The following is an 18,480-nucleotide window of genomic DNA, read 5'->3' as shown; positions in this document are numbered from 1 at the left end:
CCATTAAGGTGGTATATCTCTCTTACTTCGTACAAGACGGACATGCATAGCAACTCACATGATATTCAACAAAGAATAGTTGATGGCGTCCCGTAAACATGGTTATCGCACAACAAGCAACTTAATAAGAGATAAAGTGCATAAGTACATATTCAATACCACAATAGTTTTTAAGCTATTTGTCCCATGAGCTATATATTGCAAAGGTGAATGATGGAATTTTAAAGGTAGCACTCAAGCAATTTACTTTGGAATGGCGGATAAATACCATGTAGTAGGTAGGTATGGTGGACACAAATGGCATAGTGGTTGGCTCAAGGATTTTGGATGCATGAGAAGTATTCCCTCTCGATACAAGGTTTAGGCTAGCAAGGTTATTTGAAACAAACACAAGGATGAACGGTACAGCAAAACTCACATAAAAGACATATTGTAAACATTATAAGATTCTACACCGTCTTCCTTGTTGTTCAAAACTCAATACTAGATGTTATCTAGACTCTAGAGAAACCAAATATGCAAACCAAATTAGCAAGCTCTAAGTGTTTCTTCATTAATGGGTGCAAAGTATATGATGCAAGAGCTTAAACATGAGCACAACAATTGCCAAGTATCAAATTATCCAAGACATTTAACCAATTACTACATGTAGCATTTTCCAATTCCAACCATATAACAATTTAACGAAGAAGAAACTTCGCCATGAATACTATGAGTAGAGCCTAAGGACATATTTGTCCATATGCTACAGCGGAGCGTGTCTCTCTCCCATAAAGTGAATGCTAGGATCCATTTTATTCAAACAAAACAAAAACAAAAACAAACCGACGCTCCAAGCAAAGTGCATAAGATGTGACGGAATAAAAATATAGTTTCAGGGGAGGAACTCCGATAATGTTGTCGATGAAGAAGGGGATGCCTTGGGCATCCCCAAGCTTAGACGCTTGAGTCTTCTTAGAATATGCATGGGTGAACCACCGGGGCATCCCCAAGCTTAGAGCTTTCACTCTCCTTGATCATAGTATATCATCCTCCTCTCTTGACCCTTGAAAACTTCCTCCACACCAAACTCGAAACAACTCATTAGAGGGTTAGTGCATAATAAAAATTAACATGTTCAGAGGTGACACAATCATTCTTAACACTTCTAGACATTGCACAAAGCTACTGGACATTAATGGATCAAAGAAATTTATCCAACATAGCAAAAGAGGCAATGCGAAATAAAAGGCAGAATCTGTCAAAACAGAACAGTCCGTAAAGATGGATTTTATTAGGCCACCAGACTTGCTCAAATGAAAATTCTCAAATTGAATGAAATTTGCGTACATATCTGAGGATCATGCACGTAAATTGGCTTAATTTTCTGAGCTACCTACAGGGAGGTAGACCCAGATTCGTGACAACAAAGAAATATGGAACTGCGCAGTAATCCAAATCTAGTACTTACTTTACTATCAAAGACTTTACTTGGCACAACAAAACACAAAACTAAGATAAGGAGAGGTTGCTACAGTAGTAAACAACTTCCAAGACACAAATATAAAACAAAGTACCGTAGCAAAATAACACATGGGTTATCTCCCAAGAAGTTCTTTCTTTATAGCCATTAAGATGGGCTCAGCAGTTTTAATGATGCACTTGCAAGAAATAGTATTGGAAGCAAAAGAGAGCATCAAGAGGCAAATTCAAAACACATTTAAGTCTAACATGCTTCCTATGCATAAGAATCTTGTAAATAAACAAGTTCATGAAGAGCAAAGTAACAAGCATAGGAAGATAAAACAAGTGTAGCTTCAAAAATTTCAGCACATAGAGAGGCATTTTAGTAACATGAAAATTTCTACAACCATATTTTCCTCTCTCATAATAACTTTCAGTAGCAACATGAGCAAACTCAACAATATAACTATCACATAAAGCATTCTTATCATGAGTCTCATGCATAAAATTATTACTCTCCACATAGGCATAATCAATTTTATTAGTTGTAGTGGGAGCAAATTCAACAAAGTAGCTATCATTATTATTCTCATCAAGTGTAGGAGGCATAGTATAATCATTATAAAATTCACTCTCCATAGTAGGTTGTACCAAAAGACCACTATTATAATCATCATAAATAGGAGGCAAAGTATCATCAAATAAAATTTTCTCCTCAATGCTTGGGGGACTAAAAAGATCATGAAAACCAGCTTCCCCAAGCTTAGAACTTTCTACATTATTATCAACAATGGTATTCAAAGCGTTCATACTAATATTACTACCAACATGCAAATAAGATTCCATAGGTTTTTTAATTTTTGCATCAAACAATCCATGTTTTAAATCAGGAAATAGAATAAGAAGCTCATTGTTGTCCATTATGCCAAACTAGTGTAAACAAGAAACAAAAAGATGCAATTGCAGGATCTAAAGGAAATAGCTTCGAGCACAAACACAATGGCGCCGTAAAAGTACTCGTTACTCGGAACCGGAGTATGAGTGCCTTTTTACCTTCTCCTCCGGCAACGGCGCCAGAAAAGTGGCTAGTTGCCGGGGTCCGGTGTGTGTGTGCCTTTTACCTTTCCTCCCCGGCAACGGCGCCAGAAAAGTGCTGGATGTCTACGGGAGCTTCTATTCTTGTAGACAGTGTTGGGCCTCCAAGAGCAGAGGTTTGTAGAACAGCATCAAGTTTCCCTTAAGTGGATCACCCAAGGTTTATCGATCTCAGGGAGGAAGAGGTCAAAGATATCCCTCTCATGCAACCCCGCAACCACAAAGCAAGAAGTCTCTTGTGTCCCCAACACACCTAATAGGTGCACTAGTTCGGCGAAGAGATAGTGAAATACGGGTGGTATGAATAAGTAGTAGCAACGGCACCGTAAAAGTGCTTTGCCCGGGACGAGTAAACAAGCGGTAGTAACGCGAGCGGTAGTAACGCAGCGAGTAACGCAGCAGTAGTAACGCAATGAAAACAAGAAACAAGCAGCGATAGCAGTATTTTGGAACAAGGCCTAGGGATTAGACTTTCACTAGTGGACACTCTCAACTTTGATCACATAACAGAATAGATAAATGCATACTCTACACTCTTGTTGGATGATGAACACATTGCGTAGGATTACACGAACCCTCAATGCCGGAGTTAACAAGCTCCACAATTCAATGTTCATATTTAAATAACCTTAGAGTGCAAGAAAGATCAACACGACTAAACCAAGTACTAACACAGCATGCACACTGTCACCTTCACACTATGTAGGAGGAATAGATCACATCAATACTATCATAGCAATAGTTAACTTCACAATCTACAAGAGATCATGATCATAGCATAAACCAAGTACTAACACGGATGCACACACTGTCACCATTACACCGTGCAGGAGGAATAAAACTACTTTAATAACATTGCTAGAGTAGCACATAGATAAATTGTGATACAAAATACATTGCAATCATAAAGAGATATAAATAAGCACTTCACTACGCCATTCATAACAGGTGAGTAAGTATTCTGTGAAATATAGCCTAAGAGACCCACACGGTGCACACACTCGTCACCTTTACACACGTGGGACAAGGAGTCTCCGGAGATCACATAAGTAAAACTCTCTTGACTAGCATAATGACATCTAGATTACAAGCATCATCATATGAATCTCAATCATGTAAGGCAGCTCATGAGATTATTGTATTGAAGCACATAGGAGAGAGATGAACCACATAGCTACCGTGCATGCCCCGAGCCTCGATGGAGAACTACTCCCTCCTCATGGGAGCAGCAGCGGTGATGAAGATGGCGGTGGAGATGGCAGCGGTGTCGATGGAGAAGCCTTCCGGGGGCACTTCCCCGCTCCGGCGAGGGTGCCGGAACGGAGACTCCTGTCCCCCGGATCTTGGCTTCGCGATGGCGGCGGCTCCGGAAGGTTTTCCGTATCGTGGTTCTTCGTCTCGGGGTTTTCTCGACGGAGGCTTTAAATAGGCGAAGAGGCAGCGCGGAGAGGGCCGAAGGGGCGACGACACTATAGGGCGGCGCGGCCGGGACCCGGGCCGCGCCGGCCTATGGTCCGGGGGCCCAGTGCCCCCTCCGGTCCTTCTCGTGTGTTCTCGGATGCTTCCGGTGAAAATAGGAACCCGGGTCTTGATTTCGTCCGATTCCGAGAATATTTCGTTACTAGGATTTACGAAACCAAAAACAGCAGTAAAACGAGAACCGGCACTTCGGCATCTTGTTAATAGGTTAGTTCCAGAAAATGCACGAATATGACATAAAGTGTGCATATAACATGTATAAATCATCAATAATGTGGCATGGAACACAAGAAATTATCGATACGTCAGAGACGTATCATTCCTCTCATTAGACTTCTATTTATTTGGAAACAGTAGTTAGTTGCACCTATATAGCATGGCTTGAAAAATAGTTTAAGTTGATATCTTGATTCATTTTAGGGTTGGCTAAACAATCCCCTTATTCCTATTTTAGCTTAGGCTTGGTTTTAGGTTTATACTTGTGATCCCCATGTGATGCACAAACTAGGTTTAAGATATAATGCTAGGTTGTAGATATGAGATGACACCATGTTGCATTGGCTAGGTTTACTCTCCCCAATGCATGATAAAATGGTTACTTGCTTATTATTTCATGTGCACCTTTAGTTACTAAGGATATGAGAATTGGTGTTATCTTCTACTAATAGACTTCTATTATTATCCTTAATCTATTGTTGAAGTAACTAAAGTAGCTATATTTCTTTTTATAGTTAACTTTGGTTATAATGATGAATGGGTTCTTACCATATAAATTATAGGCTTTAACTCTAAGCTTTTCTTATGTGCTTATATCCTCTACTTCAAGTTCTTAGGGTTTATGATCATTACTCAATTTATAATGATCAAGGTTTGGCTTCCTAAGTTATCTCTCATGGAATGGGTTCTCATTTCTATGATCAGGCATAGTCTTGATCAACTAGGATATAACACTTCTATTTTACTTTCTTGGATGGGACTACTATGACTGCTTCAATAATTTATATCCCAGGAGAATACCTGAGATATTCTGTTAGGGTTTTACTTAAGCAATGTTGATATAATCATCTAGGTATATGGATAGTTCTCTCCCTTAAGTTCAAGTGTTGCCTCATCTAACTTGAGTGTAGCACCATAGCTTGAGTTCTCTTTCATAGGCATAGTTATTCTAGGTTTTATGGTGTATTCACAATATCTCAATAGGTATCTAGTCTAAAACTCCACTTGGCTATCTTGGTTGAATTAATCTCCTCCTTACTTTATCAATTCATGGATATGGTTTGATTCCATGTGATATTAGGTTATCTCACCACTCCAAGGTGAAATGGTTAATCTCCTAATACTTTAATTCAAAGGTTGTCCTTTATTCTTAAATAGGTAAAGCTAGATTTGGTATGAATGGTCTCTCTCAATTGGGAATGACTTGAATAATATCATAGGGTTCCTCTTAAAGATGATGATTTGAATACTTGGATGTATATCCAAGGTTTAGCTCAAGGTTTGTTGCTTCTCTAATAATTATTGTAGAACTCTCACATCTCTAGGTTTGATGTATAATAATATGGAATAGAGAAGGATATATATTTCTAGAGTTGATCTCCTTGTCTTGTTTCCAAGATTGAAATAGAATGAATACCATGAGGTTCATGGTAGGATCAAGGATTAGTTTAAGACATGGAAAAGATTAGTCAAGAATGGTTTCTCCATTTTATTGTTACTTGATTTGCAATTGAATTGGTGTTCATATGTTATGACAAGGATTACCATATTATAATCTTTTATAAGATCAAGCAATTGATCATTGAGTAAAGTGTTGTTGTGTTGATTATTAGTTCCATTTGATATAACCCCTTAGATCAAATCATCTCTACCCAAAACAAAGTTTTAAACAAAATCACGTTGAGGTTTATAGCGCTTGACTTGATGAGCTACTTCAATTCCACCAAGATCAAGTGAAACTTCAGTTAGTGTGACTGTTTTATTTTAAAGCGCGAAAATTCCCCAGATTTTCTATGCATGCATGCAATGCACACATCTGTTTCCTCTATTTTTGTAACCCCAATACCTGGGATATTAAACTACTGTGGGATTTTGCCAATGGTTTTGGTCGGGGAAATGGGCGCCGGCAGCGTCCCTTTAAGAGGCTCCGACGCTATCTCGCCTTCAATGGCCTGCTAGTGCAACGCCTACTAGCTGCGCACGCTCGCGGAAGCCGAGGCACGCCATTAACGCGGCCCCTGCAAAGGCTGCAGCGCACCGCCCAGAAGTAATACCGCAGAAGACGAAGCAGTTGTGCCGCTGCCAGGCGGGCCCGTGCGAGGACCTAGCGGACATTTTCCGCGTGCGCGCAGCGTCCGCCGAGTGATACGTCTCAAACGTATCTATAATTTCTTATGTTCCATGCTAGTTTTATGACAATACTCACATGTTTTATATACACTTTACATCATTTTGATGCATTTTCCGGCACTAACCTATTAACAAGATGCCGAAGCGCCGGCTCCTATTTTCTCGCTGTTTTTGGTTTCGGAAATCTTACACAGGAAATATTCTCGGAATTGGACGAAACAAAAGCCCACGGTCTTATTTTCCACGGAGCCTTCCAGAAGTCCGAAGAGGAGACGAAGAGGGGCGACGAGGCGGCCACACCCTAGGGGGGCGCGGCCCCACCTCCCGACTCTGCCCCTTCGCCTATATATTCTCTCCGTCGCGAAAACCCTATCACCGAGAGCCACGATACGAGAAAACATACTGTGACGCCGCCGCCGCCAATCCCATCTCGGGTGATTCTGGAGATCGCCTCCGGCACCCTGCCGGAGAGGGGAATCATCACCGGAGGGCTCTACATCACCATGCCCGCCTCCGGATTGATGCGTGAGTAGTTCATCCTTGGACTATGGGTCCATAGCAGTAGCTAGATGGTTGTCTTCTCCTCTTGTGCCATCATGTTTAGATCTTGTGAGCTGCCTATCATGATCAAGATCATCTATTTGTAATGCTACATGTTATGTTTGTTGGGATCCGATGAATATGGAATACTATGTCAAGTTGATTAATTGATCTATCATATATGTGTTGTTTATGTTCTTGCATGCTCTCCGTTGCTAGTAGAGGCTCGGCCAAGTTGATACTTGTGACTCCAAGAGGGAGTATTTATGCTCGATAGTGGGTTCATGCCTCCATTGAATCCGGGACGAGTGACGTAAAGTTCTAAGGTTGTGGATGTCTTGTTGCCACTAGGGATAAAACATCAATGCTTTGTCTAAGGATATTTGTGTTGATTACATTACGCACCATACTTAATGCAATTGTCTCGTTGTTTGCAACTTAATATTGGAAGGGGTGCGGATGCTAACCCGAAGGTGGACTTTTTAGGCATAGATGCATGTCTGGATAGCGGTCTATGTTATTTGTCGTAATGCCCTAAGTAAATCTCATAGTAGTCATCATGATATGTATGTGCATTGTTATGCCCTCTCTATTTGTCAATTGCCCAACCGTAATTTGTTCACCCAACATGCTATTTATCTTATTGGAGAGACACCACTAGTGAACCGTGGACCCCGGTCCATTCTTTTATATCTCGAAATACAATCTATCGCAAACTCGTTCTCTCGCTGTTCTTTGCAAACAAACATCATTCTCCACACCATACGTTTAATCCTTTGTTTACGAGCAAGCCGGTGAGATTGACAACCTCACTGTTAAGTTGGGGCAACGTATTTTGATTGTGTTGTGCAGGTTCCACGTTAGCGCCGGAATCCCTGGTGTTGCGCTGCACTACACTCCTCCACCAACAACCTTCACGTGGCCTTCATCTCCTACTGGTTCGATAACCTTGGTTTCTTTCTAAGGGAAACTTAATGCTGTGCGCATCACACCTTGCTCTTGGGGTCCCCAACGAACGTGTGCATCACGCGCCATCACCGAGACGCAAACCTGGCGCATATTTGGGCCAGATTTGCGTCTCCGCGGACGACCCGGTCACTTTGCGTCGCCCCGCTGGAGATGGTGGCAGATGCATTTCCGGTCACGGCGGACACAAACGGTCGCTCAGCGTCCGTTTGCGTCGCGCCACTGAAGCCCTAAGTTTGCCCAAAGGATTAGATTTGGTCGTCATTTTTCACCAGTGGACGCATGCGGGGTCTAGGTTGGAGAGATTTTTGTCGTCCCGTCTCCTCCCCTATCCAGCAGGCTTTTCTGGTCGTCTCGTACCTCGTGACACTGCTCTATGCACAGCGTGTAGGACGTAGAGCCGTGCAAGAGGCCACATGCAGTTGGCAGAAGCCACATCGATGGGAGCCGTGGTAAATCGGTAAATGCACACCATAAACACTCAGTCGGGCAGGCCTCGAGGAGCAACACTGACAGATTCTGTAAATCGGGAGGATGGTATCGTCCCAAAGGCAAGAGTCGCCGGCGTGGTTCGTCTCGGCGGCTATCCTCGGCGCCTTCTACCTGTTGCCATTTCTGTTCCGCCTCCTCGCCCGCCTCGCGCTCTGCCTACGCCGTCCCAAGGACCTTCGCCGCCGCTACGGTGCGTGGGCCGTTGTCACTGGCCCGACGTCCGGCATCGGCCGCTCCATGGCCCTTGAGCTCGCCCGGCGTGGCCTCAACCTCGTCCTCGTCGACCTCAACGCCGCCAATCTCCGGGAAATCTCCGAGACCATCGGCTCCCTCCACGGCGTGCAGACCAGGACCGTCGTGTTCGACCTCTCGCTCGTCTCCACACCTCAAGGTAACTTGTAGTTCTGCACGGAAGCACGTAGAAGATTCACAAGTTTTTGATCGAGCACTTCAATGCCTATGGTCGACAGGTGACGAGGCGATGGCGCGGCTCCGGGAGGCGGTGGCCGGGCTGGACGTTGGGGTGCTGGTGAACAACGCCGGTGTGGCGACGCCCGGCTCGCGGTACCTGCACGAGGCTGACGCTGAGGCGTGGGTGAGCATGATACGGGTGAACCTGTGGGCGGTGACCGAGGTGACGGCCGCGGTGCTGCCGGGGATGGTGGCGCGGGGGAGGGGCGCCGTGGTGAACATGGGGTCAGCGTCGTCGGAGGCCATCCCCTCCTTCCCACTCTACACCATCTACGCCTGCACCAAACGCTACGTCGCGCAGCTCTCCAGGAGCCTCTACGTAGAGTACAGAAGCAAGGGTATCGATGTGCAGTGCCAGGCTCCGTTCTACGTGGCGACTCCAATGGCGTCGACGCTCAAGGAGACCGGTCGCGTCACTCTGCTCCTCATCGCGCCGACGCCCGACGCCTACGCGCGTGCGGCGGCGCGCTGGATCGGGCACGGACCGCCGCTCTGCGTGCCCAACGTCGGCCACCAGCTTTTCTGGTGCCTCGTTGCCGCCGTGCCGGACCCCGTCCACGACTGGCTCCGCCTGCGTGACCACCTGCACCACAGACAGCTGTTCTACAGTCCACTCAGTGTCGCCGGCGGCACGTCGCGCCGGTAAATGTGTGTGCGTGCCAAAATCATGAGCGGAGCTCAATGTCCTACTGCTCGGGGGACTATTATGTGATGTGTCCATCTATTGGTATTGTTTATTGTTTGTTTGTAGTGGTTTACTTCTAGTTGGCTAGTTTAATGTACTACCAATATATGTGGATTTTCTCATTCGTGTTTAGTGTTCGATCGAGGCGGGCTGTTCGCGTTAGTGTATGTAGTCATTGCAAGGGGATCCAATGACTTTTTTTTTAGGGAATGATCCAATGATTTATTTATAATTTTTATTACGTTTAGGTCTCTTTATATTGATGTTGATGATTATTAATATATTGTTCAAACTTCACATATTTTTTCTATGGATTCAATTCCTCCTGCCGAAGACAAGGAGAAGATTGAGAACGTTCTATCTTTTCCACTCTCGCTAGCGGTTCCAGGTCTCTTTCTTGCTCTTTCTCACCAGCGAGTCTATCGTTCCCCTTCCCCTCTGATTGTCGTTCGGCATCGTGAGGGGGAGGAGAGGTCCAGTTTCTCGTTTGTGTGTATGTGTATGTTGTAGTACTAGGTTTTCTGGTTTTGGAGGTTCCTCTGTCAGCGTCATGGTGGGGCGGATGCTGACGGTGCTCTTAGAAATAATGTTCTCATAATCCATGCCCCTGCGCAAGGCGGTCAACGGCCAAAGAGGAAAAGTGGTGAGCCGTGGGTGTGCAGGTCAGTCTTAATCCAAACAAAGTACAGCCTCCGTCCCAAAATGTAAAACGTCTAAGGATTAGTTAAAAGTCAATGTTTTTTTAAGTTTGACCAAGTTTATACACAAAAATATAAACATTTGCAGTACTAAATCAACATGAATAGATTCACCATAAAATATATTTTCTTAATATGTCCATTCGATATTGTAGATGTAAATATATTTTTCTAAATATTTGGTCAATGTTAGTAAAATTTGTCTTTTGACCATTTTGGGACGGAGGGAGTAGTCCGTAACAACCCAGTTATATCAAAACAACTTAGAACTGTTTGTTTTCTAAAACAAGTGTTACTAAAATTTGTTATCCAAACACACCTTATCAAAATAACCACCTCACGTACAATATTGCATATTTGCATCAGGTGTTCAGGTAGTCTGCAATCCACGCGAGTGAACATGAATCGTAAGGAGGTATATATGTACTGTGCACACTATCTCTGTGAGGGACAAACGTGGCTGGAGCTTGGCACCAACGACCTGGCGCCGCCAAGACTTGTAAACGGCCAAAACTGCAAAAGTGTTTGAAGAGGGATACCATAATTTCAATTGCTGAATCAAGCCACGCAGCAGGGTCCAGGTACGCAATTTACCGTTCGCCAATCCGGCTGGTGTGGCGATGGGCGTGAGCCCGAACCTCGTCGTCGTTCTCTGCCTACTCTGCGTCGCCGCAGGCATGGCGCAGCAGTCACCGGGGCCGCAGCCGAAGCCGCCGCCTCTGGGGCAGGCCATGTCCATGGCCATCGTGGTGTCCATCGGCGTCGTCTTCTTCCTGGTATTCCTCTGCCTGTACATCACCCAGTTCCGGTCCCGCCACGCAGGAGACGGCGCGCCGCGTGCTGGCAACCCCGCGGCGTCCAGGCGCGGGCTGGACCCGGCGGTGCTGGCGACGTTCCCGATCGTGCCGTACGCGGAGATCAGGGCGCACAAGATCGGCGGCGGCGCGCTGGAGTGCGCCGTGTGCCTGACGGCGTTCGAGGACGCCGACGACCTCCGGCTGCTGCCGCACTGCTCCCACGCGTTCCACCCGGAGTGCATCGACCCCTGGCTCGAGGCGCGGACCACGTGCCCGCTCTGCCGCGCCAACCTCGCGAAGCCGCCGCCGCCGCTGCACGCCGCAGTGGCGATCGCGATGCCAGCGCAGGAGGACAGCGTCGAGGAGGACGATGGCAGGAAGGAGGAGGCCGTGGAGCTGGAAAAGCTGCGCGGCGAGCGGCGGGCGGCGAGGCTGCGGAGGTCGCACTCGACGGGCCACTCGCTGGTCTCCGGGGCGTTGGCGGAGGAGGAGCAGTGCGAGTGCGACGACCACGAGAGGTTCACGCTGCGGCTGCCGGAGCACGTGAGGGAGCAGGTCCTCAGCAGGTGCTGCGCGAGTAGTCCCGCCGTGGAGAGCATGCGCGGAGGAGCACAGTGCGTTGGGGGCAGCTTCCGCGACGCCGGTGACGATGGCACGGATTGCAGACGCGGCCGACGGCGGTGGCCGGCGTTCATGTCGTGGGCCCGAGGGGGAGGCGGCGGCGCGGCCATGATGACGTCGACATCGGCAGCGCCACCGGAACCGAAATGATCGATTTGACGGCTGTGAAAACTGAAAACCGCGTGTCGTCGTGTAACCCCGCTTCGTCTTTTTTTTACCCTTTTGATTGACTCTCGTATTGTGAGATGTTTGTTTCCTTGTGTAAATTTGTTTGGATGTGGGAATTAAACTGGGAAGAGATCGGAAGGCAGTGTAAAATATTTTTTCGTTTTTTCACTCTTACACAGACTGTCTGCAAGACTGCAACTCATGCTTGATCCTAACGGGGGGCTGCAAAATGCTAAAATCGACGTAGTTTTTCTAAGGTTTTGGGAAGGTAGGTCAACTGCTCTTCGTACGATCAGCCATTTCATTTGAAAGATTCATGTGGGGACAGATACAATGTAAACAATCTGGATGTTCCTTGTACTTGGATAGAATGTCAGCATAATAAGAACGTTGCGTCAGTTGCCGTGCTATCAGTAATCTAACCCGAGGACAGCAAAACGAAGAGTGAATTAACAAGTCCAGGTACGACTTTTGTGATGTGCTTTTCTATGCTGTGTGCGTTTGTTATCCCAAATGAAATGAATCATCAGCTCTTGTATTTCTTCAAAGGAAAAGAAAAAGGGGCAAATGAAGTTAAAGAGAGAGAGGATTATTTTCTTTTTGTTTTCTTATGTTGCTTTCCCGCAAGTCGTTTTGTTCATCCGCATGTCGTTTTCATATCACAACTACTGACAAAGTGACAAGGTCTCCGAACAAAATGGCACGTCCGCGGTCGTTCATCTCTAGAGAGGCTCGGGCGAGAAACCAGACAGCAAGCTAGGAATTCCACTCATTCAGGATCAGCAGCGGAAGGGAAGAACTGGTATGCACAAGGCACAAGCCAGAATGCTCAATGGCCCTAGTGGTGGTCTAACAGCGATTTTTTGTGTACCTATTTTTCACGTCCACTTAGTATTAGATAATCTTAACACGACTCTACTTTTCAAATTGTCACGTGTTTTTTTTTCAAATTATCATCCATATGGAAGTTTTTATCTACTTTTTAGTGTAAGTTATTTAAATACCAGGCTAAAGTTTGACACTACTTATCGTGACTTTCCTAGATCATGACTCATTCATGCCGATACCTTTTCAGTTATTTCCTGTTTTCCATGCTCGTTTCAATGATTTGAGTACAGTAATCACTCAAAGCTCGTTAAAAGGTCATAAAGCATAATCTTGAGTTTTCAGTACAAGCCCAATGTTGAGGTCATAAAGCATAATCTGAATACCCAGATATGACTAGTAATTTGCAGGCTTTGTCAAAAGTACCAGACTACACCCAATCGAAGTTAAATAACCCCGCCATGGCATTGCCATACCTCACAAAGATCAGGTTCATCTAATACCAGAGTGCCATGCTCAGGTGTCTTCCCTCTCGCTAGCAGCATGACAAGCTGTTATTAAATGTAAGGCAACAAATACCAATTGTGCGAAAGAGAGAACTTCAGTAAACTAAAAAAGCATTGTTGGCAGAACCAAGTTTGCTCGTATGTTTGCAGTTCAAAATAGAATCTGAGATCTCAATAACGCAGACAAAGTTTTTATGAATTGCAAATGAATAAGCTTGTCTTAGACAAAAGGCGCAAATACCATCCTTTTTTATTAAAGCAGCTGATGTTACCCTGTTACAATACAACACCAAACAGCAACGGAGCAACCAATACCAGCTAAATTTAGCAGCTTAAACTAGCATTCTATTAGCAATGAAACTTTCAAGCTTTGGATTTGAAGCCTGAGCTTACACACTAGTTAAAACCACCTCATCAACCCTGGTTTAATCCTGAGGTGGCCATAAAAAATATCATAGGGCAATTGAACGGTGGACAGCATTAGATTACAGACCAAGAACGACGTACAAGAAGTTTGTGATTTCGACAGAACAACACAATCTTGGGAATGGGTATTAATAGAAGGACCTGTTGTCAAATGGATCAGCCATGGACAGATCATGGGCATCCAGGTCGTGCATGAAGGATTTCTTGGTATCGATTTTCAGTTCAATTCGAGCATCTCTAGAAGCTCTGTCTTCCACATGTAGCTGCCTGTGTTGATTAGTCATCCATTCATCGCTTTGGCGGTTAAGAACTTTGATTTCCATTTCTTTTAGCAATTTAGTATTCAACACAAAGAACTTTGCAAAGTCAACAGAAGGCCTCTTGTTGCCATCATAATTCATTAACACCACTTTTCTGAGGTGGACCTCAAGGCACCCGATTGGATCCAATGGGTCATACTTCCTCGCATTATTCATACCCCTCGTTGGATGTGACTGGAGATAGAGAGAAGAAACAATATAAAGGCAGTTGCTAAGTGCTAACAGGTTAGCGGCATCATAATTGGCTAGATGATAAGTACATCAAATACTGATCTTGACATTTAAATTTTAAGGCAACATATATGTATACTCACAATGACATAAAGCTTCACCAAGCAGGGGAAGCATTTGAGGAAGTCAACAACAAAGTCAACAACGGCATCCAGATTAGGGCCAATAGAGCGAAGAACCAAAACTTTCATGCTGTGCATTTTGGTTGATAAGCTGACAGAAATCATTTTCTGCAGAAAAAGAAGTGTAAACATGAATAATAGCATGCATATAGGAATGTCAATGAGCGATGGATGAACACTGCTGCGACTTGAAAAATTGTTGTTCCAAACTGGACTTTGGCATGGGCGGATCCAGACTATAGCCAAGGGGGGCAGCCGCCCCCACTCAATTTTCTGAAACCTTGTACTTAGAAATATGTTAAGCTAAAGGCTGGTTTTCCCGCACTTAGAAATGATATTTGCATCACTTATCATATGTTTGCCCATTTGAATCTTGTCAAATCCTAGATTTGACCAAGATAATTTAAACAAGTTTAAAACATGAAAATGAAAAGGGAAGCTTGTATCCTTCTTAGTCACTCTAAAATGAAGTTTGGGGAGGTTTTTGAAATTTCCATGCTTGAAACCAAAAACCACTTCTCTTCATGCTTGACTTCATAAGACAAAGTTTAGGGTTAGGGGGTAGATACATGATTTTTATGGTTTGAATATGTCTAGACCTTGTTATCAACTTAATTGAATGCTTACTATATATATGACATAAGAAGATCGACTATGTGCATTGGTTTTTCATTTTATTGTTTTTTTAATTTTATGCCCATTTGAATCTTGGTCAAATCCTAAGTTTGACCATGATTTAAAAAAGTTGAAAACATGAATATGAAAAATTAAGCATATGTCCTTCTTAGTCACTCCAAAATGAAGCTCTTGGGAGGGTTTTTGAAATTTCCATGTTTGAAACCAAAAACCACATATCTTCATGCTTGACTTCATGAGACAGAGTTTAGGGTTAGGGGGTAGATACATGATTTCTCTGGTTTGAATATGTCTAGACCTTGTTTATCAACTTAATTGAATGCTTACTATGTGACATAAGAAGACTATGTGCCTTGATTTTCCATTTTTTTAAATTATGCCCATTTGAATCTTGGCCAAATCCTAGGTTTGACCATGATTTAAACAAGTTGAAAACATGAATATAAAAAATTAAGCATACATCATTCTTAGTCACTCCAAAATGAAGCTCTTGGGAGGGTTTTTGAAATTTCCATGTTTGAAACCAAAAACCACATATCTTCATGCTTGACTTCATGAGATAGAGTTTAGGGTTAGGGGGTAGATACATGATTTCTCTGGTTTGAATATATCTCTAGACCTTGTTTATCAACTTAATTGAATGCTTACTATGTGACATAAGAAGACTATGTGCCTTGATTTTCCATTTTTTGTTTTTTCTGAATTTTTATGTCCATTTGAATCTTGGTCAAATCCTAGGTTTGACCATGATTTAAACAAGTTTAATAAAACATGAATATGAAAAATTAAGCATATATCCTTCTTAGTCACTCCAAAATGTAGATCTTGGTAGGGTTTTTGAAATTTTCATGTTTGAAACCAAAAACCATGACTTCTCTTCATGTATGCTTGACTTAATTGAATGCTTACACTATATGACATAAGAAGACTATGTGCCTTGATTTTTTTAAAATTTTGCCCATTTGAATCTTGGCCAAATCCTAGGTTTGACCATGATTTAAACAAGTTTAAAACATGAATATGAAAAATTAAGCATGTATCCTTCGTAGTCACTCCAAAATGGAAGCTCTTGAGAGGGTTTTTGAAATTTCCATGTTTGAAACCAAAAAACCGTGTACTTCTCTTCATGCTTGACTTCATAAGACAGAGTTTGGGGTTAGGGGTAGCTTGATACATGAATTTTTTGGTTTGAATATGTCTAGACCTTGTTTATCAACTTAATTGAATGCTTACTAGATGACATAAGATGACTATGTGCATTGGTTTTTCATTTTATTGTTTTTTTCTTTTGAATTTTTATGCCCATTTGAATCTTGGTCAAATACTAGGTTTGACCATGATTTAAACAAGTTTAAAACATGAATATGAAAAATTAAGCATCTATCCTTCTATTAGTCACTCCAATATGTAGCTCTTGGGAGGGTTTTTGAAATTTCCATGCTTGAAACCAAAAACCACTTCTCTTCATGCATGCTTGACTTCATAAGACAGAGTTTAGGGTTAGGGGTAGATACATGATTTGTCTGGTTTGAATACGTCTAGACCTTGTTTATCAACTTTAATGCTTACTATATGACATAAGAAGACTATGTGCTTTGGTTTTTCATTTTTCTGATTTTTTTTATTTTTGATGCCCATTTGAATCTTGGTCAGATCCTAGGTTTTACCAAGATTTAAACAAGTTTAAAACATGAAAATGAAAAGGGAAGCATTTATCCTTCTTAGTCACTCTAAATGAAGTTTTTGGGAGGTTTTTGAAATTTCCATGTTTGAAACCCAAAACCACTTCTCTTCATGCTTGACTTCATAAGACATAGTTTAGGGTTAGGGGTACATACATGATTTGTATGTTTTGAATATGTCTAGACCTTGTTTATCAACTTGAATGCTTACTATATGACATAAGAAAACTACGTATGTGCTTTGGTTTTTCATTTTTCTGTTTTTTTTTGAATTTTCCGCCCATTTGAATCTCTGTCAAATCCTAGGTTTGACCAAGATTTAAACAAGTTTAACACGTGAAAACGAAAAGGTAAGCATGGATCCTTCTTAGTCACTCCAAAATGTACCAATTGATAGATGTGTTAACTTTGCTTCATGGAAAAAATAATGTCATGTAAATGAGTTAACTTGGATTTCCTACCCTTGAATCCATAGGAAACTTTGTTCTAATGCACTATAATAATCAACCGAGTTTTTACACCAACAGGTCTGTCACTTACGTGTGGTGCCCATGCGTGAGGTCCCACACTTCGGTGAGCACAAGTCACGTGCAATAGGTACGCAAACTCCCAGCCATTTTCTTTGTCAAGAGAAGACGCATCAGGATGCGTATTGGAAGTCTCTGGGTCCTTCAGGATCCTTCGGTTGTCCCTCTCACAAAAAAAAACAAATCTCTCTCATTCTCGGCCTCGCTCGACTCGCTCGCTCGCTCGCACCTCCTGCTCACTGACAAACCCTGCACAACAGTCAACATCATCACCCGAAAAAGGGGAGACACCATAATGCTCTCCCTCCTTCTTCTCTCCTTCCGAGTGATCCCTCTTCCTCCGAGTTTCACTCGACGGGCAAACACATATGTGCTGCATAGTAGAGTAATAATAAAAAGGTACGTAAAAAAATCGACCTACGAATCTATAATTAAATAGGTTAAACTAGGGTTTTGCCCAAGTACTACAGATCAAGGTTCAAAAAATCCAACTACGGGGTTCGAACAACCCCATTTCTAATCAAAGAATTTTTTCGACGTCATCCAAATGGCCTCAAACTATAGCATGGGCGGATCCAGACTATAGCCAAGGGGGGCAGCCGCCCCCACTCAATTTTCCGAAACCTTGTACTTAGAAATATGTTAAGCTAAAGGCTGGTTTGCCCGCACTTAGAAATGATATTTGCATCACTTATCATATGTTTGCCCATTTGAATCTTGTCAAATCCTAGATTTGACCAAGATAATTTAAACAAGTTTAAAACATGAAAATGAAAAGGGAAGCTTGTATCCTTCTTAGTCACTCTAAAATGAAGTTTGGGGAGGTTTTTGAAATTTCCATGCTTGAAACCAAAAACCACTTCTCTTCATGCTTGACTTCATAAGACAAAGTTTAGGGTTAGGGGTAGATACATGATTTTTCTGGTTTGAATATGTCTAGACCTTATTTATCAACTTAATTGAATGCTTACTATATATATACATAAGAAGACCTTGTTTTTTTATTTAGTTTTTTAATTTTTATACCCATTTGAATCTTGGTCAAATCCTAGGTTTCACCAAGATTTGAATAAGTTGAAAACATGAATATGAAAAAGTAAGCATGCATGTATGCTTCATAATTAATCACTTCAAAATGAAGCTCTTGGGAGGGTTTTTGAAATTTTCATGTTTGAAACCAAAAACCACATATCATCATGCTTGACTTCATGAGACAGAGTTTAGGTTAGGGGGTAGATACATGATTTCTCTGGTTTGAATATGTCTAGACCTTGTTTATCAACTTTAATGCTTACTATATGACATAAGAAGACTATGTGCATTGGTTTTTCATTTTTCTGATTTTTTTATTTTTGATGCCCATTTGAATCTTGGTCAGATCCTAGGTTTTACCAAGATTTAAAC

At 42.8% G+C, this 18,480-nt stretch overlaps 2 protein-coding genes across 2 annotated transcripts; both read left to right on the top strand.

Annotated features, from left to right (window-relative positions):
* Positions 1-8,403: 8,403 nt before the first annotated feature.
* LOC124647350 (very-long-chain 3-oxoacyl-CoA reductase 1-like) lies at positions 8,404-9,780 on the top strand. The gene is made up of 4 exons (XM_047187312.1): positions 8,404-8,752; positions 8,832-9,432; positions 9,651-9,675; positions 9,766-9,780. Exons 1-4 carry the CDS (start codon positions 8,404-8,406, stop codon positions 9,778-9,780), a joined length of 990 nt encoding a protein of 329 aa, XP_047043268.1.
* Positions 9,781-10,835: 1,055 nt separating this feature from the next.
* LOC124647349 (E3 ubiquitin-protein ligase ATL6-like) lies at positions 10,836-11,783 on the top strand. The gene has a single exon (XM_047187311.1). It carries the CDS (start codon positions 10,836-10,838, stop codon positions 11,781-11,783), a length of 948 nt encoding a protein of 315 aa, XP_047043267.1.
* Positions 11,784-18,480: the final 6,697 nt, after the last annotated feature.

This window comes from Lolium rigidum, chromosome 4, assembly GCF_022539505.1.
Source record: "Lolium rigidum isolate FL_2022 chromosome 4, APGP_CSIRO_Lrig_0.1, whole genome shotgun sequence".
Taxonomy (NCBI): Eukaryota; Viridiplantae; Streptophyta; class Magnoliopsida; order Poales; family Poaceae; genus Lolium; species Lolium rigidum.
Note: the sequence above shows the minus strand (reverse complement) of the source record. Positions and strands in the feature narration are given on the sequence as shown.

What these genes read in the sequence shown, in the direction of transcription:
- LOC124647349 (XM_047187311.1), top strand. Translation starts at nt 10,836, where the DNA reads ATGGGCGTGAGCCCGAACCTCGTCGTCGTTCTCTGCCTACTCTGCGTC.
- LOC124647350 (XM_047187312.1), top strand. Translation starts at nt 8,404, where the DNA reads ATGGTATCGTCCCAAAGGCAAGAGTCGCCGGCGTGGTTCGTCTCGGCG. An exon ending in GCTCGTCTCCACACCTCAAG is followed by an intron (nt 8,753 to 8,831) that starts GTAACTTGTAGT and finishes TATGGTCGACAG; the next exon opens with GTGACGAGGCGATGGCGCGG. An exon ending in CACCTGCACCACAGACAGCT is followed by an intron (nt 9,433 to 9,650) that starts GTTCTACAGTCC and finishes ATTCGTGTTTAG; the next exon opens with TGTTCGATCGAGGCGGGCTG.